Raw genomic sequence first — 18,436 nt, forward strand, 5'->3', positions numbered from 1 at the left:
AAACGGCAGCATTAATACCAGTGCTTCCGTGGGGTCTGTGCGTGTTTGTATGTGTCCGGTAGTCCAACACCTGCGCTTAATTAATAGTTTTGTTGTGTGCTTTGCAAGCCACGGACCACATTTATCACCTTTACATATGGCCTTACATGGCCAACATGTTTTACAATAACCGTCACCACTAGCAGCTGTGACAAAGGATGTAGTTGGAAGAAAAACCGTCCCATTTGGTTCTCATTTCTGTAATAGCTTCAAATTACATACGATATCTACTATCTTTGCGGGTATCTGATAAGACATTTAGGATTGAATGATGAAACATTTAATTCTAACGGGAACGAAATTATATTGTTTGATTGTTATGAGTTTCTTATACAATTATTTCTACTCTTCGCTTGACTGACTTGTCTTGTCTAACTTATCCACGGTATTGAATGAAGCTTTACTAATAAATTAATCAAATGAAAATTCGTATAACGAAAAAACCAAAAACATTTGTAATATTTCACTCACAAAAACTATTCGCTAGCCTTTGTAACGAGTGATTTGCATTGAATAGCATTGAAAAGTAAAGGCTAATAGGACGAAAAACCTGCCAGAAGTTGTTGAATCCCATCCCAAATAATCCGCCGAACGCATTTTTCGTCAATCAGCGACATTTCATTGCCGGAACCGGTGCCTTATTCCGCTCATCTTTTCGCCATTACCTAACTCAGTTCAGATCCTCCATTTGCGCTCGAAACTTAAACCACCCGAAGCTACTCTAACTTTGGCCACCTTTTTCTACGGCGATGTGTAACCCCGGTTGCGGCACAGACCAGCACCGAAGTACTGGTCGGCGACATCGCGTTCAATTTTAAATAGAAAATTTCGTTGCAATGAGATAAATGGAGTCAATAATAGGGACTCTAATTCAATGTTCAGCATGTGCCACCGAGAGAAGTGCTCCGGTTTCCGGAGGCTGAAGGACACGGGAGAAGAAAGAAAAAAGTGCAACCAAGTGACCAGCGGACCGCCCCCGTACCAACCGGACACATTGGTTTGGTATTGGGACATAAATAAGAAATAAATTTGAATCAACGGCATAATGGCCACCATTTCGGTATCGAGCCGCCAGTAGTAGAGCCTGGCCACGAGGTGACTCGCTAACGCCCGGTCCACAGGTTGGCGTGTGGTGCCTTGGCGTGTGGTCCTCCTCCGCGCGCCACAGATTCCAAGAGCGGACCCCAGAAACGAAAATAAATTTGAAGCGAAACGATTCGAAGCACCAACCCTTTAGACCGAGCCGGTCGGAGTCGGTCGCTCGGTCGGTCGGTGAGCCAGTGGGTTTTATGTTTCATCACATGTGGTGCGCCAACGAAACCCGGTCTCACTCCCGTTCAACGTGCATTCCATTCCGGGCGGGTGGAGGTGGTGGCCCAGTGGGCGGCGCGGGGCACCGGTAAGCAAGTGGTGGTCCCGAAAAGAAACGGACCATATGTGCGTTTAATTGCATTTCAAATTTCAAATGTTCTCTGCCAGCGCCCCCGACGTCACGAAGACGTTGTCAAATGCACGGAAACACATTTTGGCCGGCTCCGACGCCGGCTGCTGCTCGCTCGCTTCCCTTGTACCTTAACCGTTTCCGGAACCGAGCGCCACAATTCGCTTGCCACAATTGAGCCGTTGTAATTTAGGAAACGGATCATTAGACCACCGGTGGTAATGTTAACCCAGTGAGTGGACGGCCCTCCCGGGTGATGGATGAGAACAAATGTCGTTCCGATGGTTGCAATTTTCCGATTCCAGTACCATAACGGAGGAGTATGGGACGGTAGCTGGTTTGAGAGTAGGTCACCGGGACATTACCAGAACAGGACCGTGCCTGGAACGAAGGAACATTTGATGAATGTGTGCGGTAATGTGGCGCTAATGATGGATTGACGGTAGCCGATGCCCCGAGTTCTGAGGATGCCAAGGACAGAATTGTAGAATTTCTAAAATGGCGGAAAACATGGCATAGAGCAGTTCCGTTCGAAAGGAACAGATTCAGCACCATGGGGAGCAAGTGTTTTACGGTACATCCTAGCAAAGATTCAGGTCCTTTTTTGTATTTGTTGTTTAATGAGCTTATAAGTATATTATAACTAATTAAGAAATATTATGATGAGCAATCCATTATTTTTGTGTGAAATTCAAAACTTTACTTGGGATACGGAAACGGAAACAAATCATAATAAATAATTCATTTCAAGTCCCACCAAATACACAGTAGAACACAGTTTCTGGCAGTTAGTGCTGGCCTGGGCACCGTTTGAGCTGCTTCATCACGCTTTGACCATGATCCTTTTCTCACAGTATTGTATGTTACGCATTTCTTATCCCTAGAGATCCTAGTCTCGTTTAAGAAATGTTTAATCTACCAAATTAGTTAGTTTACTGTTTCTTAAAAGATTAAAAAATACTCCTTTATCGTATGGTCTCGAATCGATGAGTCGTCCACAAAAGAACAGTTAATAATTCTATCGAATTCCATCGAAAATTTAAAATTATGCCTAAAACAGGGCGATATACTTTGGAAATCATACAATAAAATAATGTAAATGCAATAAACAAGTTGGAAAATAAGTTCCATTTTCCAAATGCACCTTCACTACATAGCTGGTCATTTAGCTGGCCAGAGGTAAACCGGTCCCATTTGTTTCTAGCACAGGACCACAGTTCGAAACAGCGATCCGAAACACTTCAAAAAGATCACAGAAAATGTTAGTTCTAACATTTTTCGAGTCGCCAAAATGTTGCCCACCAGCGGAGCCCCTGGAATTGTGGACCAGTTATGCTGTTTTGGCAAGGGTGTAAAAATTAGAAACAATGAAAAATAAATGCACCAAGCAACACTTCCCACGGGAGCCACGGGATAGAGCAAACTACAAGAAGCCACAGAAACCGCAGCATCATCTGGCTCGGCCCCGCCAGCGTCGTGTGCCGGAACTCGGCACGATGATGATAAATGAGAATTAATTAAATTATAACCGTAGCATGTCGGCGGCACACGCGAAACCATTTAAATTGCTCTGTTGCTCCTGTCCGACGGCCGCCAACGACGATCGGACAGATCCGCATTTCCATTTAGCGGGGTTCCCGCCGCGGGAAGAAGAGGGCCGAGCTGCGAGCACCGTTCGTTAAGCATGTACACGACAAAAAGCCAGCTACGACATACGGCCAGCGCGAAAGGGTGGCACAGCCCGACGCGCCATACGCTCCGTTGAATGCAGCATGAATGGAAAATTGAATTGAATCGTCAACGGATCGTGGCGCTTGGCTGGGCGAAAGTAAAAGGGAAGCAAACGAGAGAAGACATAAAAAAGAGTAAATAAAAGTTTAATCTGCGAACATCAGGACCTCAGGCCTGCTAATGGTGGCGCCGCGCGAATTCCCGAAGGTGTACACACACGATGCATCGCGCCCGGTACCTTCGTTTGAACCGATTTTTGAAGGGGTTCGTTCATTAATTGCCAAGGATCCCGAATGCACTTATGAGCAACTCCCGCAGGACTCCGACTGGATCAATATTGTGTTCCAATAAATAGATCAATACAAAACGAATAATTCGATCCACATCTATTCTTCTCGGGTTAACGGCGCACTTGGTCTACTAAGCGAGAGACTTCATTATTTAATAAACCGAAATTCAGTAAATAGCATCGTTATGATGGTAGAACAATAGTAAGGGCCCAGAAGGGATGATCCAATTACTTAATGACCAGCATCGGAAAGCTTTCATTATGGGCCCCATTCCCCCCAGCCCCGTACGACTCAAACGAACTCCAGCGAACGAACACCGATCAGCCAATCGAATGTAATCGAAACTTTTGGCTCCGCAATTTGCCAAATCAACCACCAGTTCAGCCGGGCAGCGTTTCACGAAAGACGAACGCAGTGCCACGGCGGCGGCGACGAGGTATTCCCGGTGAGGGCTGGTATTTGCACTTCAAAGCGCAAGTAATCAACAAAACTTCATAAATAATTCTGCCAGAAAATTGCCACTGTTGCACAAATGAATAATCTACTAATGGAAGGTGGCTCCAGAAATGCTCAAACAATGCACAGCAGATGATCCGTGTCCGTGTGCCTGACGGGACACATTCTTCCATCGCAGGCTTCCGTCATCGGTTTCCAGCAAAGAAAAGATTTCGATATTCTTCGATTTTTTCTAACGATGGTGCGTAATTTTCAAGCCTAAAAAGAAGTACGCCAAAAATTTTGGACAATAACATTTTGGCCAACTATATTTAAACATGACCGTAAGAGTTTGAAAGACGAAAAACGCTTAGGATGTCCCAAAACTGCAACTACCGGCGAAAATATCGCCAAAGTTCATCAAATGCTACTAAACGACTACCGTATTAAGTTGGGAAGATGGCAGAGGTAATGAACATGTGAAAAACGAGTTTGAAACACTTGAAATCAACACATTTGATATGAGAAAGTTGTCCACACGTTGGCTGGCGCATTTGTTCTCGTTGCTATCACGTTTCTCTGCGGTTGCTATGGCGATAATCCACAAATTACGGTTTGAACTGCTTAACTATCCGCCTTATTCACCAGTTCTTGCCCCAAGCGACTTCTGTTTGTTCCTTCATCTGCAAATTACGCACGGATGACAGAGATTTTCCGTCGAATGAAAAGGCAGTCATCTTCTTGGGAAATTATTTTGAAGAAAATTACTATTATTTGATTATTTGTATAGAGTTGCTAGGATAGTATATACACAAAATGCCGTGTACATACTCGTATGTTTTGTCCGAACGAAAATGAATGAAAATGTAATTCTCGACGGTTTTTTTAAAAAAGTTTCATTGTTCGTTTCCTAGATTGTAGTGCCTGCTGATGAATTTTATCTTCACGTTAACGAACGTACGAGCTTCCCAAGCTAGAGCAGACGAGAGATCTGAACTGAATGGGCCTGCAGGGGTTTAGTTCGGTTTTCAATTGTCCATTTATACGCTCCACCACCTCGACCGGAATTTGGCACTTATCTGGTCGCCAGACACCTTCGAATGTAGCTAAGGTGGTACGGTTAACATGAAACGGCGGCACTTACTCGATTTGCACGGATCCATGTCGATGTCGCCGGAGATGGTTTTGGGAAAGCGACCCTCGAGCAGCTCGTCAATCGTGTACTGGTGGTGATGGTGCTGCTGGTGCCGGTGCGTTATCAGCGTCCCATTCGGCTCCAGCCCGTCCGTAAGCCGATTACCGAGAACGATCATCAGGACGACGATCGCCACCGGCCACCGATGCCAGGATACGACCGACGGCAGCCAGCGGTAGCGATGGTTCCGTGTCGAATCCGACACCACGCACGGCGAACAGTGGCCAACCTTCGCCCCCATTTCGCACCCGGCGATACCCGGACACACGCAGATCCTGTTCTTTTTTTCCTTCAATTTAGAGACGGTCGTATATCCTTCCGAAATGGGTTTCACTCCCTCCCGAGCCGAGAACACGCCAGACCGCGGCAGAAAGGTGGAAAGAGATTATTTAGACCACCAGTACCGCACCGGAACAGTAAGGCGTGGGGCTGGCCCTTTCGAGCGTGAAAATGGACGATGATGTTGACACGGTGGTGGGTATTGGTCTGCTGCCGCCTGCCGCAGTGGCCGCTTACATTATCCTTTGCCGACGGTGGTTCACGTTCACCCGGTCGGTGTCCGGTTTATGGCGTGCAATTTCGTGTCCGTGCACAATCTCGTGCAAACAGCACCTCATCGACACAACACCCGGTGTGGTCACCTTTGCTGCCCGGCTTATTTGCACCGCGCTCCCCGATTTGTTTCCCCACGGTTGATATTGGTTTTGTGTTAAACGATCACATCAGCAGATGCTGGCACCGCCGCCGATGGTGTACGTTTTGGTTTGACGTAATTGAAGCCCCTGTTTGCTCATCTTTTTGCACAACCTTCAGCACACACGTTTTGCACTAACAATTTGACACACAGCAGGCGTTGTGTGGTTGAAGTAAGCTCACGCTATTTACAGGAAGCACTAACCGACCACCGTTTTCTGCTACACTTTACATCCTTTTACGAAATACTGGAAGAAGTTGTTACCGTGACGACGCGTACGTAACCGAATAACGTATTAATTGATTTTTTGAACGATTTCTATTCTACGAATTGTTGCGTATGATTTCAAAGCGAACGCAAACGAATAACTTCACCGTAAGCCCTGCCACTGCCATTGTTCTAGGCAAACATACTTTCGTCGCCTTGTTTGGTCACCCCTTTCAATGCCAACTTTGTGTCGCACAAATGTGTTGGGTGCGCTTCGCAACGTCGAATTCCAGGCAGCATCCAGAGCGGGAGATTGAAATTTTTGACGAACCACGCCGTGGAGCGCTTATCTCCCCGGGTAACGCGCATCCTTTTTTCGGACCAAGTTATGCTCCGGATTATTAAGGCGAACGGCGAACATTCCTCGCCCGTGCCCGAGCAATCTGCACGGGGCAGCGGAGCAAACACAGAACCGAAACCGAAATTCCACTTTCATCCGGCCCCGGGCTCGGTATATTTTATTACGAAAACGGATCATTTATGTGGCGGCGGGTAGCACATGTGACGCCGATAAATGGTGACGGCCGTCAGGATGAGCCGAACGGCAATGGGCAAATAAATTCTCCTCCTTATTTTTCGACAGAAAATCTTATTTTCAGGCGACCCTCTCGACAGCCGGAAAAACGGATCACCGAAGAAAAGGGTCAGCTCCCGGGCTCGGCGGTTGAACTCCAGGGGTACTGTTGGGTTTCTGGGAAGCATTTAAATGCCAGCACCCGACATGGGTCGTTTAGTAATTACAACGTTTGTTCTTTCACTTTTTGTGCCAGCGTTTTTGTTTACCCTTCGGCTGGTTGTTGGCACCGTAAAAAGGAGCATGACTTTCGCCCTCCCGAACATCACACCGAACGAGCCGCATCCGGGGACGAAACGTAAATAAAGCGTTGGAATTTCTCCAGCAGCATTCAGGAATTGTATCAATCAAAAGTGGGAAACCAGAAAAATGACGAAGCGAAGGTTTTTGGGAACGCTTCGCCTATTTTGACTGTGTTTCGTGCTTACTCAAAACAGTGTACGTTGTGTGTTTTAAATAAACCTAGTGGCGTTAATTGTAGCATAAATTTACCAGTTATGGTTTTTCGTTTGGAAGTCAAATTGTTCTCATTTCAACAAATGATCAAGCGTAGTTCACAGCCATTTTGCGTCAAACCATTCGCACGCTATCGGTGGACCATAATTGCTCATAAAAGGGGTTCACCAAGCGCGATGATTGCGAAACAAGCAACATAGGCAAAAAATGTGGTTCGTGGCCAAAAATGTGGTTCATATTTTCATGCTGTAGTATGTGTTGCCTTCTGCTCCGTTTTCTGTGCCCTATCGTGTGCTTGATAGTGGCCGAAACGAGATAGAACGGAGCTGCCCGGCACCGGATCAAATGAGCAAAACGATTCTAGCATCACCCGAAGGAGAAAAAGGTCCCGGTAGATATTGACCGAAAACGGATGGGCTAACATAAATTAGTGAAACTTAATAAATGGACCTTCGGACCGCAGGATAAATGTAGAAAAGGACCAGCTCCATCCGGGCGGTTACGCTTCAACCTCCGCTTGGCGATTACGGGGTTTCGGGAACTGGGGTTTTCCGGAAGAGGAAATTGATTTCTAAAAACAAAAACAAATTTCATCGTGCTGGGGATGCGCTGTTTCGTGCCACGGGTAGCCTAATCGTTCGTCATTGCCGTGGTGCATGTGCGCGCGGCACCGTTGATGATGATAATGTGCACATCGGCAATCGACGACGTCCATCATCCCATCCATCAAGCGTGGCAACGCCACCAACAACAGCAACATGTGGCGCCCGCCAGCAGCACAGCATCCCCGCAAGTGGTGGTCCGTTGTATAAACATAGCGCAATCGCCCATCCATCCATCCATCGGCCTGTCCAGAACACGACCTTTAACGGACCATGGCTGCTCTTTTGGGATTGGTCCCGCCGGGGGTGTACGGGAAAGGGACGAGGCAAGGAAGCTGGGGTTGTCAAGGCTGCTCCACCACGGCCACCCCGAGGGAGCAAGGAAAACCGTTCCACTGGGCTGCCGGACACCACACCATCAACAGCAGCGAATGAAATGGCACACTCGGACCCACACATACGGCAGCCTGCTTTAATCACATGATTTGATTGATGGCCACCGAGGAAGCGGATTCCGCGGGTAGCCGGGTGTAGAATTTTCAATTCGACCAAATTCCCAAACGTGATGGCGCTTTTAGGGCTCGCAATTGAAAGGGGAACACTCATTAAATCGCCCGCACCAAGGATATTCGTCCGCGGACATCACGGATGACAGGATAAACAATACACAATCAACACTCCGAGTCCCAACATCACTCGCTCACTCACTCCACTCACTGTCTAGCTCACGCACGGCTCCTTCGTTGGGTAAAAAGAAACAAACGCACGCACACGTACACTCAGACTGCGGACGGAACGCAAGGGATAACGGAGACACAATAAAAACAGCACAAGAAAACAGCTTCCGAAAAACCCTGCTCCCGCAGAACAGCGCAGACAAACATCGGCAACACTATCACCCACTCACACGCATGCCGCGAGCAGCCACTTGTCTGCAACCCGTCCGTCCGACGGTGATATGCGCACTGATAAGAGCCGCGGCAGACAGACAGCTCCAGCTCTCCGAGGCACGGCGATTGATGAGGAGGCCCAACGCGCGCACGTGTTCTGCGTGCGATCGAAACACTTGCTTCTTGCTTTGCGGCCTCTGTGAACGGGTTAACAAATCCAAATCCGTTGCTGATAGTGAAAATCTATCACAGCTTTGACTGTACTTTACGTCGTCGAAAATATGAGCAACAGCACGAAACACAACCGTTCGTTTGAATTTTGTTTTGAAATAAAAAATAACTGTTTCTAAAATTTGTCTCCGCACTTTCTGACCAACCTGACTCTGTTTTTTGCCTCTTGCGTTCCCGGTCTCTACATGCCGAAGTTGGCCGAACTTCGAACAATTTCTGCGCTCTCTCTGTTTTCGACCCGAAGCAAACAAATGTGAACTAAACGAACTGCGGATGCTGGAAAAACAATGTCCCGATGCTCGTTCTCTCTCTCGTTAGCCACACATATTTTCGCGGCGCCAACCTTGCTCTCTCGCTCGCACTCCGACTGGCGGGTATTTTGATTCGCCTTTTTTGTCTTATCTCTTCGGGCGAGTTGAGAGATGCTCTGCTGCGAACTCCTACAGGTTTTCTTGTGCCGGATTGATACCACGCTCCGGCCGTTCAAAGGACGAGCATCCAATATCAAATATCTTCCCACAGGCGCCATTAATCACCAAACAGTCGCACTTTTTGTTGTTTACAACACACCGAGCACCAAGAGTTGGGTCAGCAAGCGAAGGGAAGGGAGGGAAAAGGTACGACAGGTGGTCGTCGTTGCCGCAGGATACCCCGTTGGCTGGTTGGTTGTCTGAATGAAACTGACTCGGAGAGAGGAATCTAAGCATGGGTTTCCCAGAAGCAGAAGCAAAAACGGAGAGTGTCTCGTCAAAAAGAAATATACAGGACGAGAGCGAATGAGCAGCAACACAAGGCACTTTTGGAAAGTATTATGTTTTCGCACGACATCGCTTAATACAATCAGTTTATGTTTACTTCGAACAAATCAACAGTGTTTGAAAGCGACTGGAAATCACGCGTAGAACTACAATTAGTCGTGGCACTGTGTCATTGCTTCGATGCTCTGTTACGAAGCACCCTGTGAGCTGTCAAAATTTAGCCGACCACGAGGCCGTGTAAATAACAGAGAAGGTACCAAAATAATAATCAGCAGCGAACGATTTGTAATCGCTGCCGTCCCTAGGAAAAGTGCCTCTAGTCCGTGTTTGGCAGATTTAAAAACGGATTAACGGAAGACAAATAAAATGCCATACGCACGCAAAAAAATGCACAGTGGCGACACTCACCTGCGGCGCCGGTGGAGGCTGCGAAACCGCAAAAAGGACCTGGACGAGATCGATGCCGATTTGAAGACCAATCCGGAGCAGCTGCTGAAGCAGGAGGTCGACTTAGATAAGCCGGGTTTTGCGCAGTTCTACTGTATCCACTGTGCGACGTACTACATCAACGATCAGGCGCTGCAGGCACACTTTCGCACCAAGGTGCACAAACGCCGCCTGAAGGCGCTGGAAGTGGAACCGTACACCGTCGAGGATTCGCTGAGAGCGGCCGGCCAGGGCAGTTTCGTGCAGCCGCAGAAGCGTAAAATGGAAACCCAACCATCGGTCGCCGATGTGGACCAAGGCAAGCGGATCAAGGTGGACACGCTGATGGAGGACGAAAAGCCTGCCAAACGGAACCTGTCCAAGGTGACAAAGTACGCCGACTTCAAACAAGTGCTGGAAGGCCTGAAATAGAGCTCTTTCCTAAACGGATCAAAACGATGGCTTTTATTAAGTAGAAGAAACGGGGATGTATGTTATGGACCGCGGAGAGCATTTGGGTAGATTATTAGAATAGCTTGTTGGCGCTCGTCGCGCAAGCCTCACATCTGGTCCATGAAGTGAGGTGTTCCGTTTTCGTTGCGTCGCTTCGTGAGGATATCGCAGCCGGTCTCGGTTACGAGAAGCGTTTGCTCGAACTGGGCCGAATACAGCCCGTCGGCCGTCACTGCCGTCCAATCGTCGGGCCACGAAACATCGCGCCACGTTCCCTCCGAAATCATGGGCTCGATCGTGAAGCAGTGCCCCGGTTTCATGACCCCAACGGCAGTATTTTCTGTAATATTAAATCCCAAGTCGTTAGAGTTGCCGACTGCCACCGGTGGCATTCATACGGAACGGACGATCTTACTGGCATAATGAGGTACATTTGGAGCCGTGTGAAACAGTCTGTGGATGCCGTGTCCACAGTAGCTCTTGACTACGCTGTATCCGTGTGTTTGCACGTGCTTCTGAATAACGTTGCCGATCTCGCGGTACCGTTCCCCTGGTCTGTAAAAACGCGTACACAGATGGTGTCAATCAGATTGTGTGTTGATGCTGTGGCTCTGTTACTCACTTAACAATGGCAATAGCCTTGGCCAACGCCTCGTAGGTGACCTGCACCAACTTTTTGTGCTGCTCCTTCACGTGACCGACAAAGAACGTCTCGTTCAAGTCTCCATGAAATTCACGATGGTAGACCGTCACGTCCACATTGCACAGATCGCCATCCTCCAGCGGACGCATGTCCGGAATTCCATGGCAAATGACTTCGTTCACCGAAGTGCAGCAAGATTTCGGAAAGTTGTAATAGTTGAGCGGACTGGGGTAGCATTCTCGCTCGATGCACGCCTCATGCACGACACGATCGATTTCGTCCGTTGTGACGCCGACATCGCACACCCGGGCCGCTTCGTCTAGCACTTCCCGTCCCAGCCGACACGCCACTCGCATCCCTTCAATTTCTTCGTCATCCAGAATTTTGATAATGTTGTTCCCCCGCAGCGCTTCTTCCGACTTCGAGCGGCCCTCCTTGTGGTCGGCATAATCGGGGCGCGGGATCGTTGTCGGCACCGTGCGCATCGGTGACTGCTCGAACGGGCGCAACTTGCCCGTGAACGTATAGTAAGGCCACGGATTGTACCCATTCGTTTCCTTTCCCTCTGCGGAGAGCAAACAAAAAAGAAACGGTAAGGAACCGGATGTTTCGGATACACGTTTGAACGAGCCACTCACTAGCTAGGAGATGAATAACTTTGTGCGACTTCCAGGAACCTTTGAAGCAATCCTGACTACAAAAGTAGGACCCTTGGATGCCCATTTTCAAGCAGACTGGGCACTGCAGGGTAGCGGACTTTTCGCACCCATTCGTACCGCAAAGGTGTTTGGCCATTTCACTCATTTTCGGCGACGGTACGCTGAGGCGATAGCACGGTGAGAAGAAAATGGGCCTGCACAGAAACAACCGATCTTACCGGTGCAATATAAATATTGTACAATTACCTAACTGAACGGGACGAAAGAGCGGTGCCGGCTAGGCCTTATAAGAACAAGAACTCTGTTTTGGCAGGACGTTTTATTTTCCATCGACCTATTTTGACAGGACTGACAACGAAGACGTCAGATTTTTGCGCAAACACCCTAGAGGGAAGATGGATAATTTGTTTATACAAATAATCGGATTTTATTCTCGAAGAAACTTGTTTTATTTGTAAGATATTTTATATTTGAAATGTAATCACATTGCGTTCCGTATAAAGTATGCTTTCAGCAAAGAAGGATCCTGAAAGTTGCGCTATGTTCCCTACTTCCGCTTGATGTCCTGGGCTGTTATCCTATTTGAAGCCCATACATTTGTCGAGATGTTCAATGAAACTGTCCAACGAACCGGAGGCCAGTTTCTTTAACCGACTGAAATCCACTTCCGCCAACGTGTGGTGCAGATTACTTGGAGTGCAGAAGAACAGGTAATCATCGCGGCTTAACCGTTCAGCTAATTCCGTCTGATGGTTGTTCATCAACGACTCATTTACGACCACCACCAGCGGTCGGCAGGCTTCCAGTACTTCTATGCAGCTACCAGCTCCTGCGTGGCTAATGACCAGATCTGCTTGTTTGATGTCTTCTCCGATGTTGCTTTTCAGGTCGTAACAAGAGATACGAATTTTCGACCGATCCTGTACGCACTTTAGCTCGGGAGTCGAACCTGTCCCCGTTTGGATCGTGAGCGCTTCACATCCCAAACGTTCCAGTTGCTGCAGAACCGCTGTGGACACGACGGCGTTTACCAGTTCCTCGAACTGTGTCGTGCCTACCGTTACAAAAACGTTCCGAAATGGCCTTTTGATCATTATTTCCCTGTAGAAAATTCCTACACCTCACTTGATTGGAGAACCTGATCACAACCCGCTAAAGAACGTAAACAAAAGTGCAGCATCGAGCAAGTGCATACAAAGTGACAATTGCGATGCAACCGGCCGGCGAAACGAGCTACTGTCCAACTCGCATGGATGTCAATTGTCCTCCACCATTTCTTTTTCTTCAATAGTTGAAAAATCAAAAAATTCAGTTGTCATATGTGACAAAAGTTTGTATAACTTTTAATAGTGCTTTCGAACAACGATAAATCATCATCATATATAATCTAATACGAGGCAGAAAAATGACTATATTAAATAAAAAATCAACACGGTTATTAAAAATGAAAAAATGATTAAAAATTTACACAAAAAGCAGCTATTATTCAGTAGCCGTTCAGTAGCCAAACTGGTTTTGCTTTGTATCATGATTATTAATCTAACAGAAGTAAAATTAAGCGTACTAGTAGTAACCAAGTAGGACCATTTTTATAATATTGCTACGAAAAAATATAAAAAATCTTTCGCCTAACTAGGCTTTACAGGCTAGGCTTCACTACAATTAACAATAATTCAAAATTTAAATTTACAAAGAGTTACGAAAGTATTGATACAAAGAGTGAGTGGGAGAAGTGATTTCACTTGTTCTCTTTCGTTTAAAGTGAGAGAACGAGAGAGCGCAGAGAAAAACAGAGAGAGATAGAGAGAGTCAGAGAGATGAATACAGAGAGGTCAGGTTTGAAAACTCAAAGGCAGGTTCGTTGGTCAGTAAACTCAGAAATCATAAATTCCACGGAAAGAGTAAAGTTTACGTTTTTCGGTTAGAGTATTCGAACGTGTTTTCCGGTTCCGGTTGAAGCTGGTCGTACAGATTCCGCGTGTTCTCCGCGTAAGACTCGGATTTAGATCCATTTCACGGTACAGTGTTTCGTCGTCGGCGTCTTGTTTGCGTGTTGTTACTTGCTAAAATTGTCCGATAATTTAATATTTTTAAAACTTTGACTATAGCCTTCCTTCTCAAAAACCCGCTTCAGGCTTCAGTAGTTTGCCAGCATTAGGACTGAGAAGATGGTTATTTCACGCGGTGCGTCAAGTACCAGTTTCAGTGGTTAATGGTCTTCGGATCATCCCGGCTCTGTGCTAGCGGAAGTGCACCAATCGCGAACGGAAAGTGTTAAGCGCGAATCCGAATGATTGCTTTCAAAATAGCATCGATGCCGGCGTTCTCGACTCCCCCCGACAGGCGATCATGTTGATCCAATCAACTTGTTACGAGCGGTTGAGATAAATTAATTTGCGTCCGAAAATAGCGCGTACGGCGCACGAAAAACCCAAAAAAACATAGGTGAAAACGGTGAAAGGTAGTTTACAAAATCGGAAGCCGCACTTAACGGCCGTATCGCAAGTGGCAATTTTGTGGCAGTGGCGAAGATCAAGCTGCTATGGTGCTGCTAACTGATCTACGAGCCGTCAGCAAGTGATTTAAGGACTTCGGTGTGTTTTTAAAAAGTAACGTACTCTCCGTGAAGCATAAACTGAACGTGGCAGATTGTTTTTTCGCCCGTAGAACACTAGTAGAATGGTGGTCAAATGTTACGAAACAAGTGTTTACGCCTGAACTGGATTGGATCTCGGCTGGCAGAAGAATAAGCAGGTAACAGTTAGTAATAGCGGGGTGTCTCCTTCGCAACAGTCATCAACGATCTTTGAGTGATTCATACCGGGCGAAGAAATGGGTTACGCATCCATCATCCTTAGCACCGGTGTATTAATTATAAAATGGATGAAAACATTAAACTTGCAGCCCCTTGGCCAGATAACCCCCATTCTCCAAGGTGGCTCTGCCCGATCCGATTCGACTGCCGCTGGCGATGGGGGCCGATGGCTCGTCAATTAGCAGCCTAATGTGAGATGTAACGCAATGGTGGTCGTTCTATCCGATGCGGATTCGATGTTGATTCGGTGGGATGATGCTGCGTGTGCAGCACGGCGCCGCTGTATGTAATATTAAAAGCCAATCGATCAATTGCGCGTTACGACACCCGGCGCGGTCCATAAAGACAGAGGTCGCAGTAGTAAACTCTGTTTGGTAGGAATTGACTCTTTTTTCGCAGCATGACACTCAATCGCTATATTTGATTGTCTCCGAGGCACCGTCGGGAGCTTCCAATCCGCCGTATTATCACGTTTCGGTGTTATGTAAATGAGTGATTTCGGCAGAATCATCCCCAGATTTGTTTTAATTTGTTTGTGTGTTCCATTTCTAATGGCGACATATGGGTTTTTTTTTCTTTAAACCCTAGAATCAATATTTTCGCTTCGCTTGTTTCACTGAAGGTGTGTACCTGGACTGGCCGGCGACATTGACTCTGACAACCACAGCCAAGTCGAGATATTGACACTATGAAACATATGGAATCGAACAGATTTACCTAGACATCCCGTCGGCTAGTGGCACATAAGACGCGCATCCAGCGGTGGCCTTGAATCAATTCAAGCGCCAATCTAGCAGTACCGCTGATCCCGGCGTGTAGACAAAGGGCCGTTTCGGTCCGATCGGCGAAGGAGTACTAATGGGTGCGATGAGTCCAACATAGAAAACAAAGTATAGCACACATACGATTGACGAAGCGTGCCGGGGTAGGATTACTCAATCTAACTCGGGCCCCTCCATCGCGGCTTCCCCGAGGTACTCCGGGTACTCTCACTTGTCATGGTTCTGATTTGATAAATCAATTAGGTTTGAACGCCCTGCCGCTTCACCCATATGGCTCGGTTCGGTCCCGCGGATGGCGTGCAAAGAAATGGCGGTGTGAAGTGCAGGAGAGCAGAGCGTGTGCCAGAACCAGCGCACAGTACGATACGTGATGAATCACGGTGTGGCCGATTGGTCCGCTGTTCACTTCATCCCATTCCGGCGTCGGGCGAAAAGTGAGCAAAACCCGTTGCGGATGGCGCGTACGGCCACCGGGAACTCAGCGCCGGGAAGGTCAAGTGCTAACGATTTTCTTTTCACGCCCTTCCGGCTCTTCTTCAAGTCAAGTCAAGTCAGTCGACTGCTATCGACCAACCCCTCTGGGAGGGCTGGGTTGATTCCCCCGTTTTAAACTCTCTTATTTTCCTATCGCTTGCCAAACTGTAGTCCCTTTATTTTCGTTACTCTCCGCATGTCTCAAGATTGCAGCAAAATAGAGTTTGCTGATTTAAGGAAATTGAAAATAAAATCGAGCCATGCGACAGCATCTGTTGCATATGTGGGCCCCTCCGTCATATTATTAATAGCGCGTACAATAGCGCATTCGCATGGCATCATCGGTCCATGGGTCGTCGAGCACGATACGAGGCGCCGGCCGGTGATTGACTTGATGGATAATGATGTTGGTTTTGCTATGGGTGGGTTTTTTTTTTCTTTTTCTCTTCCTTGTGGCCAAGTACCCATTTCTCGTTCTTCGTCCCTTCGAAGGACACAAACGCTGGACGCTGGAGTTTGACATCTGGCGGCCAATGATCGATGGGAAGCGAGGATGCGGATGCGGAATGTGATTATGATTCCTTGATTTTTCATTTAAATCCAAACAATATAACTTAACTCGATGTAAAGTAAATCGTAAATCGAAACTATTGGCCACATTAGAGGCAAATAATAAGTAAACCAAAAAGATTAGAGATTAGAATGTAGGAGCTAGCAAACGCAGTAGGCGATAATTCACCATATTGTCCTTTAGTTCGGTTCACTTTACTTTACTTGTCAAATCCACTCGGGCACTGCCAATTTCTTGCCAGCATTAGAGACGACTTGCCAGCATCGAAACCTATGTGCCTGACTACATTCATTTATTAGACCAACTGAAATTGTATCCCCGGATTGGTGATAAACATGGTAGCTTGTGGTGGCCTATACCGGTCGAAGACAAACAGAGACCCACCATCTGCGGCCGATGAGACTCATTCGTATTCCGGCCGGGAAGGCATATTTTTTAATGAATCTGATTGCGATTGGGATTGGATTAATTGCCGGCCACGTCTGTGTCGTGTGTGACAATTCGGCCGCAACCCCCCCAATATGCTGGCGGTCAACGACTTGCCTCGAGAAGCGTCAAACGAAACCGAAACGATGCCGGGCCATCCTGAAGACGCCGCGGCAAGGAAGAAACAGTGACACACTAAATTTGGAAACAATCGTCCGCAGTGCCAAGAACGCCATCGAGCCCGTTGTTGCTCGCGCGACGTCGTAAGGCCGTTGGCGTTATGATTTCGGTTTCATGTCCCGCTGCTGTCCCGGCACCCCGTTCCTACCGTTCCGTAATCACCCAGCGATGCTGCTGCATACAAATCGGGTGTACCGGCCTCCACCGGGATGGTGCACGATTTAGGTTAGGACCGTTCTTGTTGTTCAGATGTTTCTTTTCTTTTCTTTGTTTTTTGCCGTGTGTCGGTCCCGATTTGTGATGGAAATATCGGACCCGGGCGGGATACGTTCTTCCAGGACCGCTGGCCCGACCGTCTGGCCATGATCGGAGTGCGAGCTTTGCATAGCAAATGGGGAAGCTTCTCTAGTAGCGCCGGCAACTCTATCAGGCCACACAAGTCATACTGCACAAGGGAAATAATGGAATATTAAAAGAAAGAACGTTGTCACTCGGAGACTCTGAGCTCGGTGGTGGTGGCTTTCAAAAATGGATGATATGGAGGAGGCCCCGCGTACTTCATGGGGATCCCGAACGCGTGTGCTGGGCTCGGATTCGGTTGGTGTTTAAATTCAACTTCCGGTTACAGTTCTAAGACGGGCCAACGAGCGGAATGTAAATTATGCTGGTTAATTGTTTCGTTACCAATAAATTTGGTGACCCGCTTCGGACGCGGAACCCCAGCCACACTCGCTCTGCCGGCTCTCCGATCCGTTCCCTTTTTGTGTGTGGGTTTAAATTTTAAATCAACCAAATCACACTGCACCGTCCCACGTGCTCCGGGCTAACCAGCATGTAACAAAGGAAGTGCTTTGAGAAACTTTCTCAAATTGCCCCAGCGCCGCCAGGCGGCTGTCGTCGTTTGTGGGATTTTATGCGCTTTCTGCGCTGCACTGGGGACTTCCCTATCAGGATGTGAACCGGATCCAACTGGCGGTGGTAATTCAATCTGGAAAAGGTTTACGATGACAACCACGATCAAGCATCATCTCGCAAGACACCGCAGCCGGTGCCCGGAGCAAGTGTTCGTTGACCGGGCTGGGCACCCCGCAAGCCATCCAATGGCCGGATCTCGCAGGCTGAGGGTGTCCAAATCGGCGTGAATCCGGTGTAGAATTTCTTCGTCCGGGCACGTTTTTGCTACGGCCAATCCATATGGATACCAGCAGTGGTGAATTATGTGGGATCGGGGCATGGATTCTCTCGAACCAGAAGCCCGTGAATCCTTTTCATTGATCGGGTTCTATTTCTGCCGAGAGTACCAGGCACTGCTCGGATGGCGCAGTTGTCGAGACGTTATCACCCCGTTTACTGGTCCATCCGGCAAACTTGGCCCGGGAGAATGCGAGTCTGAACTTCGACCAC

The 18,436-nt window shown here is 47.7% G+C and overlaps 4 protein-coding genes across 4 annotated transcripts in view; 1 reads left to right on the forward strand and 3 right to left on the reverse strand.

Moving 5' to 3' along the window:
• Window positions 1–5,372, reverse strand: part of LOC131206991 (tolloid-like protein 1) — a 27,581-nt gene extending 22,209 nt beyond the window's left edge. Inside the window, exon 1 of the mRNA XM_058199598.1 lies at window positions 5,081–5,372. Coding sequence (XP_058055581.1) covers window positions 5,081–5,372 — 292 coding nt within the window. The remainder of the gene's footprint in view (window positions 1–5,080) is intronic.
• Window positions 5,373–9,830: 4,458 nt separating this feature from the next.
• Window positions 9,831–10,475, forward strand: LOC131208563 (zinc finger protein 593 homolog). Its single transcript, XM_058201355.1, has one exon. It carries the CDS (start codon window positions 9,970–9,972, stop codon window positions 10,459–10,461), a length of 492 nt encoding a protein of 163 aa, XP_058057338.1. The 5' UTR covers window positions 9,831–9,969; the 3' UTR covers window positions 10,462–10,475.
• Window positions 10,465–12,110, reverse strand: LOC131208562 (methionine aminopeptidase 1). The gene is made up of 5 exons (XM_058201354.1): window positions 12,031–12,110; window positions 11,764–11,945; window positions 11,105–11,690; window positions 10,898–11,037; window positions 10,465–10,822 (listed from the first exon to the last, which is right to left on the reverse strand). Exons 2-5 carry the CDS (start codon window positions 11,927–11,929, stop codon window positions 10,590–10,592), a joined length of 1,125 nt encoding a protein of 374 aa, XP_058057337.1. The 5' UTR covers window positions 11,930–11,945; window positions 12,031–12,110; the 3' UTR covers window positions 10,465–10,589.
• Window positions 12,111–12,245: 135 nt separating this feature from the next.
• Window positions 12,246–12,921, reverse strand: LOC131210768 (UDP-N-acetylglucosamine transferase subunit ALG13 homolog). The gene has a single exon (XM_058204060.1). The coding sequence runs from the start codon at window positions 12,876–12,878 to the stop codon at window positions 12,363–12,365; it is 516 nt and encodes a 171-aa protein (XP_058060043.1). The 5' UTR covers window positions 12,879–12,921; the 3' UTR covers window positions 12,246–12,362.
• Window positions 12,922–18,436: the final 5,515 nt, after the last annotated feature.

The sequence above is a fragment of the Anopheles bellator genome, chromosome 2, assembly GCF_943735745.2.
Source record: "Anopheles bellator chromosome 2, idAnoBellAS_SP24_06.2, whole genome shotgun sequence".
Classification (NCBI taxonomy): domain Eukaryota; kingdom Metazoa; phylum Arthropoda; class Insecta; order Diptera; family Culicidae; genus Anopheles; species Anopheles bellator.

Coding starts and splice junctions, on each gene's coding strand:
- LOC131208562 (XM_058201354.1), bottom strand. CDS start 11,929: ATGAGTGAAATGGCCAAACACCTTTGCGGTACGAATGGGTGCGAAAAG. Junction 11,691..11,763: donor AGTTATTCATCTCCTAGCTA/GTGAGTGGCTCG, acceptor TGCTCTCCGCAG/AGGGAAAGGAAACGAATGGG. Junction 10,823..10,897: donor AAATGTACCTCATTATGCCA/GTAAGATCGTCC, acceptor TTAATATTACAG/AAAATACTGCCGTTGGGGTC.
- LOC131210768 (XM_058204060.1), bottom strand. CDS start 12,878: ATGATCAAAAGGCCATTTCGGAACGTTTTTGTAACGGTAGGCACGACA.
- LOC131208563 (XM_058201355.1), top strand. CDS start 9,970: ATGCCATACGCACGCAAAAAAATGCACAGTGGCGACACTCACCTGCGG.